General features: G+C 32.8%; 1 protein-coding gene across 7 annotated transcripts in view; it reads left to right on the top strand.

Annotated features, from left to right (window-relative positions):
* Positions 1-20,257, top strand: part of LEKR1 (leucine, glutamate and lysine rich 1) — a 254,695-nt gene that overhangs the window by 1,850 nt on the left and 232,588 nt on the right. For 6 of the 7 annotated variants that reach the window (XR_012508923.1, XR_012508921.1, XM_074369025.1 and 3 more), the window contains exon 2: positions 1,391-1,465. Coding sequence is in view for 5 of the 7 variants with exons in the window: in XM_074369025.1 (XP_074225126.1) it covers positions 1,391-1,465 (75 nt within the window). In the remaining 2 variants the exon portion in view is untranslated. Of the gene's footprint in view, positions 1-1,347; positions 1,466-20,257 lie in introns of all 7 variants that reach the window. The other variant, XM_074369014.1, reaches the window with a different exon arrangement.

Here is a 20,257-nt window from a genome sequence, read left to right as displayed (position 1 = left end):
ATTATGTACTTGGCCACCAGGGTCTATGTTAGCTATGTCAGTTAACTTTACCCCCATAGTTAACTCCATTTAACACACACACACACTACATTTACATGGGAAGACAGTTCATTAGTTATTTGTTTTAAACAGCAGCTCATTAAAACAAGAGGCTTTGTGCTCACACAGAGGATGGAGAATCCTCTCTTCTACCACTACTTGCACAATTGAAGAAAAATACTGCCTCCTCAAGGATTTTTGTCAACTACAATTTCCCTGGCACCTTGCCGTGGTTCGGGTTGCTGTCTCTGATCGAGTACCTTTCCAGTCTCTGTCAAAATTCTGTCCTGATCAAAAGCAAAAAACCTCAGGAAGCCTTCACTAAAAGCAAAAAACCTCAGGAAGCCTTCACTAATCCTCCACTTCCATCAGAAAGATAAGACTTTTTTATTTTTATTTTTTAATTGAGTTATAATTAGTTTACAATGTTGTGTCTATTTCTGGTGTACAGGATAAGACATTTTTATCCCGAACTTCTAGATTGTTCCTTGTCCACAACTCCTGGCCCTCACGCCTTTTTTCCTGCTATAGAATTTTGCCTATATCACCTTACTCTCTGTCCCCCTCACTGCTCACTCCTTAGATAAATATAAACATCTCTCTCTCATGAAACTGGACTATCTATTCTTTCTCCATATTTGGGAAAGATAAAAAAAAGAGCCTAAAGTGCTCCTTCATTCATCTTGTGTGGTTTTGTGAAAGCAGTGATAGAATTTTGTTTTGAATTGTTTTATTAGAAAATGAAAATCTATTAAAAGTAAAATATCTGCATAAAATTATATAAATGCTCATCTTAGGTAAAATTGGCACTTGGCTTCTCATGCTTTGATGACTCTTCTGTTCAGTGCCTGCATGTCATATTTAATCTAAATAAACTTTTAACTCTAAAAACTTAAAACTAGCATTCATGTCACGATTGCCTTTCTTAGCTGCTGAACTAAATAGTCGATTTAGATATTTTTTCTAGCAGTTTTCCAGGAAAAGAACTTAAAAAAATAAATGGGTGTATTTAAAATTTTGTGATCCTTATTCTGTATTTTAAAAACAAATAACTAGTAGTAAACCACCACAGAAATTACAATTAGACTATAAAGTTCCAAAGAAATGATTATTTCTAATTCAGTAGTCTCTATATGTCTCTAGGTCTTTTCTGTTTTATTAGCCTAATAACTTAAGGAGACTACTCCAGTTTTACCTTTTAACATTGACCTGATGAAACAAACATCTGTTGACACAGTTATCGCCATTGATCCCCAAATACTGCCAAGAATTCTCTTCTAATTTGAATTTTTTTTCATATTGTTTCAGTTCTGACTATTGCCGTCAATGTCTTTTGATTATTTTACCTCAGAGCTCCCTCAGTGTATTTTGGGAAGTTATGGATCGTCATGTCCCCATGCATGCATTACCTGAAGAAATCCAAAAGGTACGATGCTATGCTATTACAGCATTAGGAACATTTTAACAAAAAATTATAAAACCTGGCAGAATGAATTCAAAGGTTTTGTATTTGTTTTAGCCAGGGGATCTGCAATGAATTGGTGGAGTAGGGAAAGGGAGTAACTGTGATGGTCAAAACTGTAGAATTCAGTTCAGTGCAAAGAATGTCCTGTGAAAGAAGACAGATACATAATTCTAGCATGATATTTGAACAGTCGTTTCGGGAGCCCTTGTGAAAAGAGCAATGACCAGATACTTTATTTAGATATTTTTATAGCAGCTTTTCAGAAAAAAAAATAAAGCTGACATAAATGGGTCTGTTTAAAATTTTAAGTGATCCTTTTTCTCTAACTGTGAAACAAATAATTAGTAGTAGATCACTGCAGAAATTATAGTTTGTAACTTATTATGATGCAGGAATTTTTTGTTTGCTTGTTTGATTGTTTTTATGATGCAGGAATTTTAAGTGTCTCTCTGCAAGGGTATATTTCAACTGCACCTTAATTCTTATCACTTGTCACACACCAGGCACTGTGTTAAGCCCTTTCATAGATAGCAGCTCATTTAATCTGGTTAACGATCTTTTTCACAGTTGATATGCTACTCTCTCTGTTAGTTCATATCTGTCTTCAGGCAAAAGCATTTCCCCCATATTTAGTTTGGAGATGCATACATTGTTAACAGCATAATTTAAAAACATCCTTTTGAAACTGATTGACAAATTATGAATTAAAACCTCAAACGTTAGCGTTCATTAATCAGTCAGATTTTTTAGTAAATCTACAGTCAACTCTTAATTAACCACCAATCCGTAGTTTTTAATTAAAAATTGCAGTCAGCTCTCAGATACACTTTTACCCTTTATGCACGTTGCTTTGGGCTGCCTGATAGCATTAATCATGCCATTGATTTAACTTGATGCTTACTGCTACAGCATGTCCTTCAGATTTATGTGAACTGCAATCTGGCAGGAACTGGAAGAGGGGTACATTACCAGAAAAGACCTTTTAAACCATTGCATTTCACCTTTTAAGTTAGGTGTAAGAGAAAGTAAGCACAGAGAGAGCACAGCTGTGTTACGTTTACCTGAGAAATGGTGCTTAGATGTGTTTGAAGACATGGAGTGTCCTGTCTCTTTCCCTCACCTGAGTTCCTTTCATATACTATCCTGTTGTGGTAGAGATTAAAATAAACAAAACAAAACAGTCTGCAAGAAACAATGCCCATACTCAGATCCCTGTCATCTGTCACAAAGAAGATATATAATAAAATGAAAAAAAAAAACCTCTAAAAGACAGTGTATGAGTTACATGTCATAAGATAGTATCTTCTCTGAGAATGGAGAAGGTGGGGAGAGGAATCCTTGAATGTTAGGATGGTCAAGGAGGATCTTTATGCAGGAGATAGAACTGGAATTGGCTCTTGGAGGCCAAAGATTTCTACAGACAGGTAGGAATAGGGCATCCTGGTCCAAAGGAACAAAATCTTACTGGTGAGAAAAAGCTGGCCAAGTTAGAGAATGTTTAACAATGCAAATGTTTTAAATACATGAAAGAGTATGTATTATTTTAACAAAGTTTTAATGAGAGTTGAATGTTTTTTATTCTTTTTAAGGTACTTTATAAGTAAATTATTTAAAAATGTTAAAACCAAGCATTTCATACAGTTATATTCTCAAAGCTGGGATGGCAGGCAGCTGTCCATACAGTGCAGAAAGGTGGGGAGGCCAGGAGTAGCTCAGTTGCCTAAGGCCCTGGACAAGTAGCCCTTAGCCTGCTGAATGTTTAGAATGTAAAGTGCAGCTTTGCAGTTTTTCAGACCTAAGTTAAATACGTTTATAGAACAAATATTTATCAAGTGCCTATAATGCATAAGGTACTGTTTTGGGTACTTGATTATAAAGCAGCATGTACGTGCATCCCACAACCTGTTAAAGCTTGGTGTAAGGATGTCAGTTATTTGTTTTCCATAACTTCTTACCTATATTTGATTCCTCTTTACTGTCCATAATGTAACTTGTTAAATTGCCTAGTGACCAGGCATCTATCTATTTAGTCAGCTTACATACATCATTCTATACAGAATCATTTTAAATAGATATATAACTTATAATAGCAATAAGAATACTTCAGTTTAGAACCATTTCACTATTAAGATAAAGAAAAAAATCTTTGTTTTTCATAATGGCTTGAAAATTGTGCAACATTTCTTTATTGGATAAAAAAGGACATGAGGTGGGTGGATCAGTACAGAGTGACAGGTCTTTCAAAGACTTTTTTTTCCCATGTTCTTCTGTTAGCTTTTTGTGTTAGTTTTTATGCTGGCTCTTCTTTCTAAAGAAGCCCCTGCTGTTTCCTTTTTTTCCTGTGTGTATGCAAGGAAGGTTAGTGTAGAAATCAGGGAAGGGAAGGTGAGGGGAGCCTTTCCTCTTTCTTTCTGTGCTTTTGCTATATAATACGGAAATGGGGTGGTTGATAAATTACATGAAAGATATGTGATAAAGGAAATGAAAATGGCTGTACTACACTGTACTATTAATAGCAAAATAGTAGCAGTAGAAAGAGTTACAAGAAAAAGTAAATGTAGGGAGATGGCCACCAAAGGGAAAATGTGGAGAAGAGTGCTGACAATACTAAGATCTAGTTAAAGAGTCTATTGCCCAATTAGAAAGCAAAGATTGTTAAATCATTTCCCTCTGGTCTCATCTTCTTAGGGAATCTTAGGGAAGGAAGAAGATAATCTTTTAACTCCCATTCCCAGATCTTTTTGCTTTTTATCACAATTTCTGACCGAGCATAAAACACATTTCAGACTTGCATCTCCCCAAGTGGTAGAAAATGTAAAACAGGCCCATGGGCTGGACAGCAAGACCATACTCGTCGCCTTTGTCTGCTGCTAGACTCTACAGTTTACTTCTGTAAGTTCTGAGACCATATCTCTGAATCTGCTCTCTAGACTGAGCTGACTTGTACCTATCTCTGACCTCCGATAAGCGGCTTCTCAGCTAGAATTTTCATCCAGCATACTGAAAGCAGAATGTACTTGTAATGATAGTACAGTTCAGTTTAAAACTAAAACAATACTTATAGATCAGCAAAGTAATAATCCTGTATCTTTTCACCTGCTAAATGTCCACCCATTTTAGAGACATATGAACTCCTCTTTTGAGAAAAAGAGCAATGAATGATTTTCCTCTTGCTATTTTTGCTAGAGGACATACACAGAAGTCAGAACAACCTCAACAAATCAGTGTTATTTTGCAAAAGTAAAATGGATCTCTTGTTTTTTTAAATGGTGACAAAATGAGCACTTGTAATAGGATTTTAGCTTCAGGAGATATTTATTACTACAGGACACAAAGTAAAATAAAAAGACCAGAGTTGTTTATTTTACCAAACAGAAGTGGCAGTACAAGGGCTGGAGAGCACACTGTTCTTTCTGGGATGACAATCCTTTTCCCTACCAGTAACAGCTCATTTTGTCCTGTTTCAGTAAAGTAATTTTAGTACTTTGGAACTTTGAAATTTATTCAGAATAACAGTTTTATATTTCCAAGCACAGTTTGTCATTGCCAGAAAAAATAAACTTAATTTTCCAGGTCATTTTGGGCCACTGTGGCTAGGGTCAGATTTTGTGTTGAGTTAAAGTAGAGAAAAAAGAAAGAGAACATGGTCATAGAAACATTAGCACCAGCATCCTGGAAAAGTAGTGATATGTGTGTGGGTAGATGTGTTGTGTTTTTAAGTAATTGCAGTTTTAAAACCTAGTGACAAAAGAAATAGGAAGCTGTATAATTTTTGGAGAGACTATTCACTTAATATTGTGACCCAAGTTCATTAGGAAAAAAATCATTGTTTTTTTTTAATTACTGTGAATTTTGCAAACTCTGCATTTGTCAATTTGTAGTCCAAAAATTTTGCTGGCTGGCCAGAGAGTGTCATGGAGTTTACTAAGGTGACGTTTTTCTGGAAAAATAGGGGGAAATATACTTTGGAAGCATATTTAGATAAACATAGGTGTGTCATGTATAATTTATGTATGAAACCAACATTTCTTAACATTGCCCAATAAAAATTATGGGTTAATCTCTGGTATTTTAGTCCCAGATTTTTATATTTTATTATTTTAAAATCAAACATTTTATTTTGAGATCATTATAGACTCACATGCAGTTGTGAGAAATGATACCAAGAGAGCTCATGCACCCTTCCCCAGCATCCCCCAATGGTAACATCTGGTGAAGCTATACTACAATATGACAACCAGGTTGTTGGCATTGATACAGTTAAGGGTTCTGCCACCACAAAGATTCCTCATGTTGCCCTTTTACATCCACATCCTCTTTCACACACCTCCACTACCCTACCCCCAGTTCATGACCCCTGGCAACTGTTGATCTGGTCTCCAGTAATCTTGTCATTTCAAGAATGTTATACTAGTGGAGTTATGCACTATGTAATCTTTGAGATTCGTTTTTTTTTTCATTCAGTGTAACTCTCTGGAGTTTTATTCATTGTCTTTTTGATATTGCATTATATGAGCTATTTATCTTTTGATTATTAACGCCCTTATCAGTTATACAATTTGGAAATATTTTCTCCCACTCAGTAGGTTGTCTTTTTGTTTTGTCAAAGGTTTCCTTTGCTATACAAAAGCTTTGATTAGGTCACATTTATTTACTTTTGCTTTTGTTTCCTTTGCTTGAGGGGACAGATCCAAAAAAATACTGCTATGACTTATGTCAAAGAGTGTTTCTCCTATGTTTTCTTCTAGGAGTTTTATGGTTTACAGTATTAAATTTAGGTCTTTAATCCATTTTGAGTTTATTTTTGTATGTGGTGTTAGAAAATGTTCTAGTTTCATTCTTTTATATATAGCTGTCCAGTTTCCCCTGCACCACATATTGAAGAGACTGTCTTCTCCATTGTATATTCTTGTCTCCTTTGTCATAGATTAATTGACCATAAGTGCATGAGTTTATTTCTGGGCTCTATATTCTGTTCCATTGATCTATTTATCTGTTTTTGTGTCAGCACCATATTGTTTTGATTACTGTAGCTTTGTGGTGTAATCTGAAGCCAGGGAGCATGGTACCTCCAGCTCAGTTCTTCTCTCTCAATATTACTCTGGATATTGGTGGTCTTTTGTATTTCCATACAAATTTTAAAATTATTTGTTCTAGTTCTGTGAAGAATGCCATTGGTATTTTGATAGGGACTGATTGAATCTGTAGATTGCCTTTGGTAGTATGGTCATTTAAACAATATTAGTATTTTCAATCTGTGAACATAGTATATATTTTCATCTGTTTGTTTCATCATCAGTTTGTTTCATCAGCATTTTAAAGTTTTCTGAGTACAGGTCTTTTGCCATCTTAGGTAGGTTTATTCGTAGGTGTTTTATTCTTTTTGATGTGTTAGTAAATGGGACTGTTTCCTTAATTTCTCTTTCTGATAGTTTATTGTTAGTGTGTAGAAATGCAACAGATTTCTGTATGTTAAGTTTGTATCCTGCAAATTTATTGAAGAGCCCTAGTGGTTTTTTGGTGTCATCTTTAGGATTTTCTATATATAGTATCATGTCATCTGCGAACAGTGACAATTTTACTTCTTCCTTTCCAATTTGGATTCTTTTTATTTCTTTTTCTTGTCTAATTGCTATGACAAGAAAAAGATGCCCACTCTCACCGCTTCCAATACTATGTTGAATAAAAGTGGTGAGAGTGGGCATCTTTTTCTTGTTCCTGATCTTAGAGGAAATGTTTTCAGCTTTTTACCATTGAGTATGAGGTTAGCTGTGGGCTTGCCATATATGGCCTTTATTAGGTTGAAGTTTATTCCTTCTATACAACTTTGGTGAGAGTTTTTATCATAAACGGATGTTAAATTTTGTCAAAACCTTTTTCTGTATCTATTGAGATGATCATGTAGTTTTCATTCTTTAGTGTGTTAATAAGAGTGTATCACATTGACTGATTTACAGATACTGAAAAATCCTTGCAACCCTGGAATAAATCCCACTTGATCATGGTGCTTGATCCTTTTAATGTATTGTTGAAATTAGCTTGTTAGTATTTTGTTGAGGATTTTTGTATCTATGTTGATCATTGATACTGGCCTATAATTTCTTTTTTTGAGTGTGATCTTTATCTGGTTTTGGTATCAGGGTGATGCTGGCCTTGTAGAATGAGTTTGGAAGCATTCCTTCCTCTGCAATTTTTTGGAATAGTTTGAGGATGGATGTTAACTCTTCTCTACATGTTTGGTAGAATTAACCTGTGGGACCATCTGGCCCCGAACTTCTGTTTGTTGGGAGTTTTAAAATAAGTGATTCAATTTCATTACTGGTAATTGATCTGTTCATATTTTCTATTTCTTCCTAGTTCATCTTGGAAAATTGTACATTTCTAATAATTTGTCCATTTCTTATAGGTTGTTTATTTTATTGGTATATAGTTGTTTGTAGTAGTTCTCTTATGATTTTTTGTATTTCTGTGGTGTTGGTTGTAAGTTCTCTTTCGTTTCTGATTTCATTTATTTGGGCCCTCTCTTTTTCTTGATGAGTCTGGCTAAAGGTTTATCAACTTTGTTTATCTTTTCAAAGAACCAGCTCTTAGTTTAATTGATCTTTTCTGTTTTTTTTTTTAATGTTGAATATCTTTTTATGGGTTTATTTGGTGCCTCTCCTCTTAGGTGAAATGTCTCTTCATGTCTTTTTGACCATTTTCTAATCGGATTTTTTTAAACTGTTGTTTTGAGAGTTCTTTGTATAATCTAGATACTAGTCCTTATCAGATACATGGCTTGCAAATATTTTTCCCTAGTCTGTAGCTTGTCATTTCATTTTCTTTACAGGGTCTTTTACAGAGCACAAGTTTTAAATTTTAATGAAATCCAAGTTATCAGTTTTTCCTTTTATGGATCATGCTTTTTGTATCAAGTGTAAGAACTGTTTGCTTAGTTTAGATCCTGAAGATTTTCTCCTAGGCTTCTTTCTTCTAAAATCATATTTTTATGTTTTACATTTAAGTCCATGATTCATTGTAAGTTAATTTTTGTATAGTGTGTGAGTTTAGGTTGAGTTTTTTTTTTACCCTATGTATATCCAATTGAAAAGGCTATTTTTCTTTCACTGAGTTGCTTTTACGCCTCTGCCAAAAGTCAGTTTGGCATATTTATGTAGACCTATTTCTGGGTTCTCTGTTGTTATTCCATTGATCTATGTATCTATCCTTTGGCCAGTACTACATAGTGTTTATTACTATAGCAATACTATAGCAATTACTATAGCAATAATATAGCCTTCAAATCAGGTGAAATTTTCCTCCCACTTTATTCTTCTTTTTCAAGACTGTTTTAGCTCTTCTAGTTCCTTTGCCTTTTTATATAAATTTAAGAACAAACAAATCCTGTCTATATCTAAAAAAAAACCCCGTCTTGCTGAAAATGTGGGAATAGGGGTTTTCAGTAGATTCTTTTCACTGAATTGATTTTTAAATTGGTGGTGCAGCCAGTTGACTTAATTGATGAGGAAGGGTCTTGATGGCCTAATGAAATGGTTAGGTGGTCTGTGTGACTAGTGACTCAAAAGGTTCATTGTCCTGTCTCAAAAGCTTTTTCCTAATCTGAATGAAATTCACTAGCTAGACCCTGATTGTTTTGAGTAAAGGCATCTTTTTTAATATAAAACTTAGAAGGGTTAACATTTTATACTACTGTCACTTTTACAGCAGTGGAATAGTTTCTCTGTTTCTTTCCTCCTTATATAAGTACAAAAAAGCATGGGATGGGTGGGGAAAGAAAGGAAGAACAATTTTTGGAGCAGAAAATGCCTCACTTGGGCAGCAGGAGGTCACTGAGTGCCTTTTCCACTTGAAGCACAGACAGGAACTTTGAAAAGGATCTGAAGTCTAATTTAACCTTTTAAAAAATATGCATCACTTTTATATTAAATAACTATAATTTTAAAAGTACAAACACTGCACTTGAGAAGTTTATTTTATAATTTATTTTTAAATGGCTCTGCATTTGTTTAATATACTACATTTGTTGATGCCTCCTCCAAAGTGCATCTTGTAAAAAGCAAAAGCATCCTACTAATGATAGCCTTTTTCTCAAGAATGACAGCATGTCATTATTTTACTTACAAAACGAGATGATATAATGCCAAGTTATAAGAATGAAACACAAATTATATTTTACCAAAAAAGATAAATTTTACTTACTTCATTTGGGAACATAATTATAGTTTTTCATATCTTCTCAAGTTTCACAGAAATGTCCTAAGTAATTAGCCCACACAGATACAAAGAATTTGAAAGTGTTACTACGTTTTCCTGTTGCAGTTTTACTTGCATAAAACTATTTACAATCTAATAGCATTGAAAACTTTTGTTCAATGTACTTGTTTAACATAGATCACTCAGTGATTCAGGTTGTACTAAGTGAAGTCTAGAGAATACTCTTATGGACCTTTGTCTTGTTTCCTAGATCATAATGAATGTCATCTGTTGGTTTTCTTTGCTGAACTTCTAGAAGACCTGTTCTGTAAAATGTACGTTTCACTTATTTCAGCTTTCACCATCATGATTGCTGTGGTGGAGTAACATTCTAATAGCTTCTACAACTATGAAGTTTATACTATTTGTGTTTCGTACATCAGGCTGCAAATAACTCCATCCAGCAAGAGTTTTCTTTAGAATAGGGATAAGGCACTTTCCCAGGAGCAGGGAAAGAACTCTGTTTAATAGGTAAAGGATGAAAATATCTTGGAGTAAGAATATAATTTTCAAATTGATGAGAAGGAATCAAAACTCATGATGGGCAAAGGGATTGTAAGAAAATACTCATATGCTCTGAATTAGCTCAAGTCTCTTGACCTGGATGAATTACATTCCTGGGGACTGACAGTACCTTTCAATGGGATTGCAGAGCTGCTCTTGGTGATCTTTAAGAACATGCAGAGAGTAAGGGGATAACATACAAATGCCCTGCTATGTATAAAATGACTATAAATTGCAATCAGTGAGGTCAATTTCAATCCCAGACAAGATTCTAAAATATAATATTAAAGGATGATTTGTGAGGATATATTAGAGAAAACAATAACCTGTGGACCAATTTTATGTTCATTTAAAGAACCATGTAGGCCTTGCCGTTGCATTCTGTATAGAGTCACTAGATCCAGGAACTGTAGTTGACATAGAATATATGCACTTTATGAAGGCATTTGACAAAGTTTGTCATGATATTCCTGAAGATAGTAAGAATAAATATAGGCTGATTACAAAAATAATTGGATAGTTTTGTAACCAGCTGAAGAGTTGTATCTGGAATGTGCCGAGTAATGAATTCGTATCAATCAAGGAGATAGGGCCTGCTGTAGAGTTCTATCCTCAACTTTGTCATATTCAATGTTTTTTTCTTTTTCAATCAATTAATTAGATGGATAAAGCAACTTACAAGGAACAACTTTGTGGCAGACACAAAGCTTAGAATTTTCTGGGTACCAAAGTCACTAACTAAAGTTTGAGTCTAAAACATACATATATATATATATATATATATATATATATGTATGTATATAAAATTTAAAAATATATATTTACTTCTTTAAATTTACAGTTATATTTCTTATTCTGTACTTGCATATGAAAAGCCAAATGTTCACATAATAGAATGAGGGGGTTATTGGTTGCAAGGAATAGGGAGCTTTAGGGAGAGAAAAGAGAATAGATGATGAAGATTGGTCATGGATCCCAAAGGGCAAGTAAGGCAGCTAGGTCTCAACAGGGACTGAAGTGAGGAATTAGAAGGCCACTGGGTATAAGACAGTGACTGGTTCCATTTTTCTCTCTTGATTCTTCTGGGACTGAGGTCCAACCCTCATCTACCAATCAGCTATGCTAGGGTGGATGGGTAGCAGGTGTTTTAGTCACATTACCAACAGAGTAGCAAGGACTATGTAAGGTAGTTTCTCTAAAAAAGAGGACATAGATGGGAAGGAATGGATTGGCATATTCAGTATAATGAGTCATGGTTTTACACTGTGGTGTATTTTAAATAGGAGCTTTATTTAATATAAAAGCCAGTTATAGTATATAACAGCAACATATAATTGCTAAAAATACAAAAGACCATTGTGATCTAAGGTTGCGTTAGATGATACTACTAATGATATTATTGATGAAGTATTAGAATGAAGTTTGACTCCTCTCTTATATTGCTTTAGTGAGACCAATTGAAGTATTCAATTCTGGGCATAATACTTTGAAACAGATATAGAATACTGGAACATATTCAGAGAAAATTATCTAGAATGAAGAAGAAATTCAAAACCACGTCATATGGGAGGTATCACCTAACACTAGTTAGAATGGCCATCATCAAAAAGTTCACAAATGATAAATGCTGGAGAGGGTGTGGAAAAAGGGAACCCCCTACATTCTTGGTGGGAATGTAGTTTGGTGCAGCCATTAAGGAAAACAGTATGGAGATTCCTTAAAAAACTGAAAAGAGATTTACCTTATGATCTAGCAATCCCACTCGTGGACATATATCCAGAGGGAACTCTAATTTGAAAAGATACATGCACCCCAATGTTCATAGCAGCAATATTTACAATAGCCAATCATGGAAGCAACCTAAATATCCACTGACAGATGATTGGATAAAGAAGATGTATATACAATGGACTATTACTCAGCCATAAAAAATGAAATAATACCATTTGCAGCACTATGGATGGACCTAGAGATTATCATACCAAGTGAAATAAGTCAGACAGAGAAAGACAAATACCGTATCACTTTTATATGGATTCTAAAAAAATGACACAAATGAACTTATTTACGAAATAGAAACAAGACTTACAGACGAGGAAAACAAATTTATGATTACCAAAAGGGAAAGTAGGGGGAGGAGTAAATTAGGAGTTCAGGATTAGCAGATACAAACCTCTCTATATAAAATAGATAAACAACAAGGACCTACTATATAGCACAGGGAACTATAGTCAATATCTTGCAACCTATAATGAAAAAATATATGTATATGTATGTGTAACTGAACCACTATGCTGTATGTACACCAGAAACTAACACAACATTGTAAATAACTATACTTCAATAAAAAAAGACATTTTTAAACAAAAAGTAAGCATTCCTCATATAATCCAAGGTTACTTTCATTTTAGTGCCCAGTATCAAATATTTAATGAAGCTGTCTTTTATCTTTGTGAATAGCAAGACATGTAGAGGCTACTTGAGGAATATTTACATATTTGAGAGAGAAAAAAGAATTACCTCTCTCTTGACTTTGCTAAAATTCCATTTTTCATTTCCCCGATCTGGCCAAAGATATATGAAGATTTTATTGAAGGAAGTTAGAGGATTTAGCTGACATACACATGGTAGATGAATATGATAGAAATGGTTACAGGCATAGATACTGGTTTTAAATAGACTTGACTTTAATTCCAACTTCTCTACCTATCAGCTGGTTATTTAACTTCAACAATCTTCATTTCCTTATCTGTAAAATAGGTATAACTATACCTACCTGAGGGGAAAAGAACTATCTGATTAAGAGAATAGAGACTAGGTTCAAAGTACTTTTTCTATTTGTGGTTTTATGACAGAATGTTAAATTCTGTAAAAATCATAAAATGTTAAAACTGAACAAGAACTTATTGTTCATTTGATCCAAAGCCATAATTTTGTAAGTGAAGAAAATGAGATCTGAATAAGCCAAGAGGCATCTCTGTGGTCACAGTGCAGTTGGCAGTGAAAGGTCAGTGATTTCTTCCTACTTCATGGAAAACTCATCTTAAAACAAGAATTATAAAGATGTTTCATCATTTTTAGTTTTATTTTATGGAAAAATATTTCAAAAGTAAATCTTTCGTAGAGATACCATGGAGAAGTAATTACTCCAAAAGACCTTTTTTTAATTCCAAGATTTTGTGTCAGAGTCAATATCATGCCAGTTTTTAAAATTTTATCCAGATGTATGCAATGTTATAATTTTTACTCCATGACATAGCGCAGTATACATTTATTTTATTTGATTAGCATGGTTACAATGACATCTTCAGATGAACTTTATTTTTTAGAAATTTTGAAAGTATCATTTCAAGTAAATGTATGTTCTACTTTCTAGATGTCCCCTGAAGAAAAGTTTTGTAAGTACTGTGGAGTCAGCTATCTAATTCTTCATGAGTTTAAGGCTATGGAAGAAAAAGTGAAAGCAATGGAAAAAGAGATGAAATTTTATCAAGAAAGTGTAGACCGTGAAAAGAGACTTCAAGAAAAGCTACAGTCTCTTAGCCAAGATTTTGAACAGTACAAAACTGACAGTGAATCCAAAACAGAAAGGTTAGAGTATGTTATTCCTTTCCGTCATTTATTTAGTTTGGAAGAAAAGTACAGAAAATAAACTTTGAATGTTTTTGTAGAATTTCTCTATATCAAGTATAATTTACACCTTAATACATTTGAGTTTGTTTGTTACTTATTACTGGTTACTAAATATAATCCTTAAATATAGTTTGAACATTCCTTTGAGGTATATATTTACTATCTGAATAATTAGAAACCAGTTAATTCAGTAACTATAAATTGAGATGGATTGAGTTTTACTTTTCCCCAGATATGTATCTTAATTTTATCATTAAGATTATTGTCTTTCAAAAATCAGGTGAGTTTTGGTAGTTTTTGATATCTAACATTTGTTTTTAAATGGCCTTGAATATTTAGATTTATAGAATAAGGTTTTCATGTTTTGAAAAGGATGCCGAAACATTAAAATTGGCACATGATTCCAAATCACTAAAACTGGAATAAAATTACAGATTGGGTTCCTAATGCTGTTGAGTCTAATCAGCAATTTAGTCTGCCAAAAGACACCTTACTGAGCTTATTCAAACATTTCTACGGAAGGGTTTCTGCTGTTGTTTTACAACTTTTCTTTTTTCCTTTGAATGAATATTTCTCTATTTAAAATATCAACTGTTGATGTTAGTAAACCATGAACTAATGAATATAATGAAAATCATGTCGTAAAGTAGAAACTTTCTTAAGTCTCTTAGGACTAAATACGTCTATTAAATTTTATTACAAGTTTTAATAATTATATTAAATATCATTTGAGCTTGATATTTCTTACCCTTAACTAAGAAAATTTTGTTATATTTTCTTGAATTTCTATTCTGAATAATAAAGTATTTTATAGTATTTGATTGGAAAAATAAAAAGTTTAAAGTATTCAGTTTAAAATTTTAAATTTGGAGGGTTTTTGCCTATCAGATTCTTTTGTTTGGTGTTATTCACACTTCACTTTCTTTAATAATGCATTGTATTATATAAGTAATATATAAATATATGAAATAAAAGAAGTATACAGAAGAAAAGGCAAGAAAGTCCTTTTTTATCCTTCTGATTGCTTTCTTACTGGAGATAAAACTACTTTTAATAGTTTGGTATATATCTTACTACATCCTTCATTAGGCCTTAAACTTTATTATAGATGTATTTTTAATAAATGCAGTGCAACCTATATATATATATGAGCCATGTTGTTTTAAAGCTCTTTATCTTTTAACAGACTAGTTTTTAATGTATTAAATTTCTTGATCTGTGACTTTTGTCACTTAGCTATGTATATTGGAAACTGTTCCATGTTAATGCACGTAGGTCTACCTTGTTCTTAACTGCTGCAATGTTTTCCTTACTAAGAAACTCCATAGTTTACTTAAGCATGTCTCTTTTCAATGTTTAGATTATTTCCAATATTTATTATTACATATAGTATTTATATTTATATTCTTACGTGCATATGTTTCCCATTGGATAAATTCCTAGAAGTGAAATAGCTGAAAGAAAGTCAATGCCAGTTTAAAATTTTGATGGTCCTTATACCAAATTCTCCCTTGAGAAGATAGGATTAACTTATTTTTGGCCAGTAATTTATAAAGTGGCTATTTTCCTACATCTTCTTAATATTGGAGTCTTTAATTTTTCTCAAATTTTCACTTTTTTCTTGAGTGAAAAAATGTTACTTCATTGTTATTTGTATTTCTTTATTGTTAATAAGGTTGAACTTTTTTCATATATTTAGTAGATATTTATATTTCTTCCTCTATTATCTGTTCATGTATGTTGTCAAAATTTCTATAGTTATTTGTTTATTTTTATTTATGTATAGGAGTTTCTAACATAATATGGACTTATACTTTGTTTACATATTGCAAATATTTTCTCATGTTTGCATATCTTATTGTTTGTTGTAATTTTTTGTGTACCAATTTTTAAAAAATATCTTGTGCCAAATTCTGGTAAGGGTTCTTTGTCAAGTTCTTTTGGTTCCAAACAACAGAAACTCTGGCTAGCTCTAACCTAGATTCAAGCAATTTGAAAAACAACGTATGTTTAAAACTTTTATAGTATTATTGTTTTAGTTAGCTTTTTAATCTACTTGCAATTAGTATTTGTGAGTCAGATTTATAATTTCATGTTTTTTTGTTGTTTCATAAATGTATGGCTTTTTGTTCCAATATCATCCTTTAAATTCTTCATTCTTTCTCCCTTGATTTGAAATGCCACCTGTTATGGTCTATTTCTGGACTCTGTTTTATGCTCTTGATCTGTTATCTTATCACTGAGTGTCTTAGTCTAATTGGACTGCTATAATGAACTATCATAGACTGGGTGACTTATAAATAACATTATTTATCTCTCACAGTTCTGGAGGCTGGAAAGTCCAAGATCAAGATGCTAGCTTATTGTTATCTGGTGATAGCCCCCTTCCTGGTTCATAGACAACTGCTTTCTTGCTTTGTCTTCACATGGCAGAAAAGGCAAAGGAGCTCTCTGGGGTTTCTTTTATAAGGGCACTCATCGCACTCCTGAGGGCTTCATCCTTATGACCTAGTGACCTCCCAGAGGCCCCACCTTCAGATACCATCACATTGGGCAGTTGGTTTCAACTTAATACTGAGGGAATAGAAATATTTAGTATATAGGAGTGGGTCAGCAACACACTTTTAACTACCTTAGCTTTATATGTATTGACATTTTGTAGTGTAGTTGTTTATTTTGCTTTTCAGGTTATCCTGGCCTTTCTAACACATTTTCTCTTCTAGATGAATTAGAATCAGCTTATCAGATTCCATAAAACTTTCTATATTATGATGTAGATTGGAGTTGCATTTGTTTTTTAGAGCAATTTGACATCTTGAGAATTGACATCTTTTTATCTTGAGTCTTTAAATTCTAAAACATAGTATTTCCCACCCCATTTATTCAAGCCTTATTTAAATCCCTTAATAAAGTTTTATGATTTTCTTGAAAATTGCATATTAGTTTAATTCCTAGACATGTAATTTTTGTTGCTATTGGGGATGGCATCTTTTTGTTCATTAGATTTTAAAATTTTTCTAAATGCCATTGATTTTTATACATTGATTTTGTAGGTAGCTCCCTTACTGAATTCTTTCACTACTTGTATTTGTTTTTTAGGTCATTTTCTTGAATATATTATATATATATAATATATATATATATATATATATTCATTTTGTATATGTACACATATATATGAGTCACATTATATGCAAATAGTAACTTACCTTTTAATTTCTAATAGTTATACCCTCCCCACCCTACTACACCCCTTCTTTTTGTCTCATTAACTTGAATTGGACCTTTAGAACAACATTGAATAGTAAACTTGTAGGGTGCATCTTTGTCTTATTTCTGATTTAATGTGAACCCGACTAGTGTGTCTGTGTTAAAAAGGGTATTGGCTATAGGTTTCTTAGAGATGAATTTTATCAGTTAAAGGAATTCCCCTTTATTTTTAGATCCTTAAGTTTAGTGTTTTAATCAGGAATAGTTGTTGAAATTTTAACAAATGCTTTTCTATCTTCTGTTGGGATGAATATATGATTTTTCTCCTTTATTCTGTTAATGTAGTAAGTAATACTAATAGATTTTCTTTTTTTAAACATTTTATTTATTTATTACCATTTAAAAATTTTTAGATTTTTTTGAGGTAGCCTTGTTTTATAACATGTTTCATTCATATATACATTGTATTTGTTTATGTCCTACATTGTGCTCACCACCAAAAATTCAGTTTCCATTTGTCACCATACAGTTGATTCTCTTTAGCAATTTCACCCTCCTCCACCCTGCCCTTACCCCTCTAGTAACCACTTCTCTGTTCTCTGTATCTATGTGGTTGTTTTGGTTTAGTTTTGTTTGTTCATTTATTTTGTTTTGTTTATTTATTTGTTCTTTATATTCCACATGTGAGTGAAATTCCGTCTGACTTATTTTACTTAGCATAATACCCTCAAGGTCCATCCATGTTGTCATAGATGACAAGATTTCATCTCTTTTTATGGCTGAGTAGTATTCCAGTGTGTTTATGGTATATACATGTATATACCAGCTTATTTATCCATTCATCTGTTGTTGAGTACTTGGGTTGTTTCCATATCTTGGCTATTGTAAATAATGCTGTGATGAATATTGGAGTGTATATATCACTTTGAATTAGTGTTTTCAATTAATTAGTTATTAATTAATTAATTAAATACCCAGAAATAGGATAGTTGGATCATATAGTAGTTCTGTTCTTAATTTTTTGAGCAATCTCCATACTGTTTTCCATAGTGGCTGCACCAGTTTACATTTTTACTGAAAGTGCACAGGTGTTCCCTTTTTTCCATATCCTGGTCAACATATGTTATTTCTTGCCTTTTTGTTAATAGCCAATCTAACAGTGTGAAGTGATACCTCATTATGGTTTTGACTTGCATTTCCCTAATAATTAGTGATGTTGAACATCTTCTCATGTATCTGTTGGCCATCTATATGTCTTCTTTAGAAAAAAGTCTATTCAGATCCTCTGCCCATTTTTAATTGGGTTGTTTGGGTTTTTTTATTGTTGAGTTTTATGTGTTCTTTGTATATTTTGGATATTAAACCCTTATCAGGTATATAATTTGAGAATATCTTCTCCCATGTGGTAGATTGTCTTTTTATTTTGTTGGTGGTCTCCTTTGCTGTGCAGAAGCTCTTCAGTTTGACGTAGTTGCATTTATTTTTGTTTTTGTTCCTCTTGCCTGAGGAGACCTATCTAGAAAGATACTGCAAACACCAATGTCAAAAAGCATACTGCCTATGTTTTCTTCTAGGAGTTTTATGGTTTCAGGTGTTACATTCAAGTCTTTAATCTGTTTTGAGTTGATTTTGGTGCATAGTATGAGATAGTGATCTAGTTTCATTTTTTTGCATATGGTTGCCCAGTTTTCCCAATACCATTTATTGAAGAGATTATCCTTTCTCCATTGTACATTCTTTACTCCTTTTTTGTAAACTAATTGTCCCTATACGCATGGGTTTATATCTTGGCTCTCAGTTCTGTTCCATTGATCTATGTATCTTTTTCCCCCAATATCATGCTGTTTTGATTACCTGGCTTTGAAATATGGTTTAAAATTAGGGAGAATGATACCTCTAGCTTTGTTCTTTTTCTTCAGGATTGCTTTGGCTATCTGGAGTCTTTAGTGGTTCCATATAATATTAGAAGCTTTTGCTTTACTTCTGTGAAAAATGTCTTTGGGATTTTGATAGGGATTGCATTGAATCTGTAGATTGATGTAAGTAATATGGACATTTTAACAATGTTAATTCTTCAAATTCATGAGCATAGATTATCTTTCCATTTATTTGTGTCTTCTTCAGTTTCTTTCAACAATGTCTTCAGTATGCAGGTCTTTTACCTCCTTGTTTAAATTTATTTCTAGGTATTTTATTCTTTTTGATGCAATGTAAATAAGATTGTTTTCTTAATTTCTCTATCTACTAGCTTATTATTAGTGTATAGAAACAAAACCAATTTTTGTATGTTGATTTTTCTACCCTGCAACTTTACTTATTTTTTTATTTCTAATAGTTTTTTTGTGTGTGGAGTATTTGGGGTTTTCCACATGTAAAATCATGTCATCTACAAATAGTGACAATTTTACTTCTTCCTTTCCAATTTGGATGCCTTTTATTTATTTTCTTGCATAATTTCTCTGGTTAAAACTTCCAATATTATGTTGAATAAGAGTAGTGAGAGTGCACATCCTTTCTTGTTCCTGATTTTAGAGAGATAGCCTTCAGTTTTTCACCATTGAGTATGATTGTCAGCTGTGGGTTTGTCATATATGTTCTTTGTTATATTGAGGTACATTCCTTCTATACTTACTTTATTGAGAGGTTTTTTTTTATCATAAATGGGTGTTGAATCTTGTCAAATGCTTTTTCTGCATCTATAAGATGATCATATGGTTTTTATCCTTCATCTTGTTATGTTGATGTATCATGCTGATTGATTTGCATATGTTGAACCATCTCTGCATCCCTGGAATAAATCCCACTTGATCAAGGTTATTATACTTTTAATCTGTTGCTATATTCAGTTTGCTAATATTCTGTTGAAGATTTTTGCATCTATGTTCGTCAGAGATATTGGCCTGTAATTTGTGTATGTGTGTGTGTTGTCATTGTCTCGTTTTTGTATTACAGTGATGTTGGTCTCATAAAATGAGTTAAGAAGTGTTCCTTCATCTTCAGTTTTTTAGAGTAGTTTGACAGTTATTCAGTCTTTGAATGTTTAGTAGAATTCACCTGTGAAGCCATCTGGTCCTGGACTTTTGTTTTGGGAGAACTTTTTGATTGTTATTTCGATCTCTGTACTAGTGATCCATCTTTTTAGATTTTCTGTTT

This window comes from Camelus bactrianus, chromosome 1 (genome assembly GCF_048773025.1).
Source record: "Camelus bactrianus isolate YW-2024 breed Bactrian camel chromosome 1, ASM4877302v1, whole genome shotgun sequence".
Taxonomy (NCBI): Eukaryota; Metazoa; Chordata; class Mammalia; order Artiodactyla; family Camelidae; genus Camelus; species Camelus bactrianus.
This window is presented reverse-complemented; position numbering and strand designations above follow the sequence as displayed.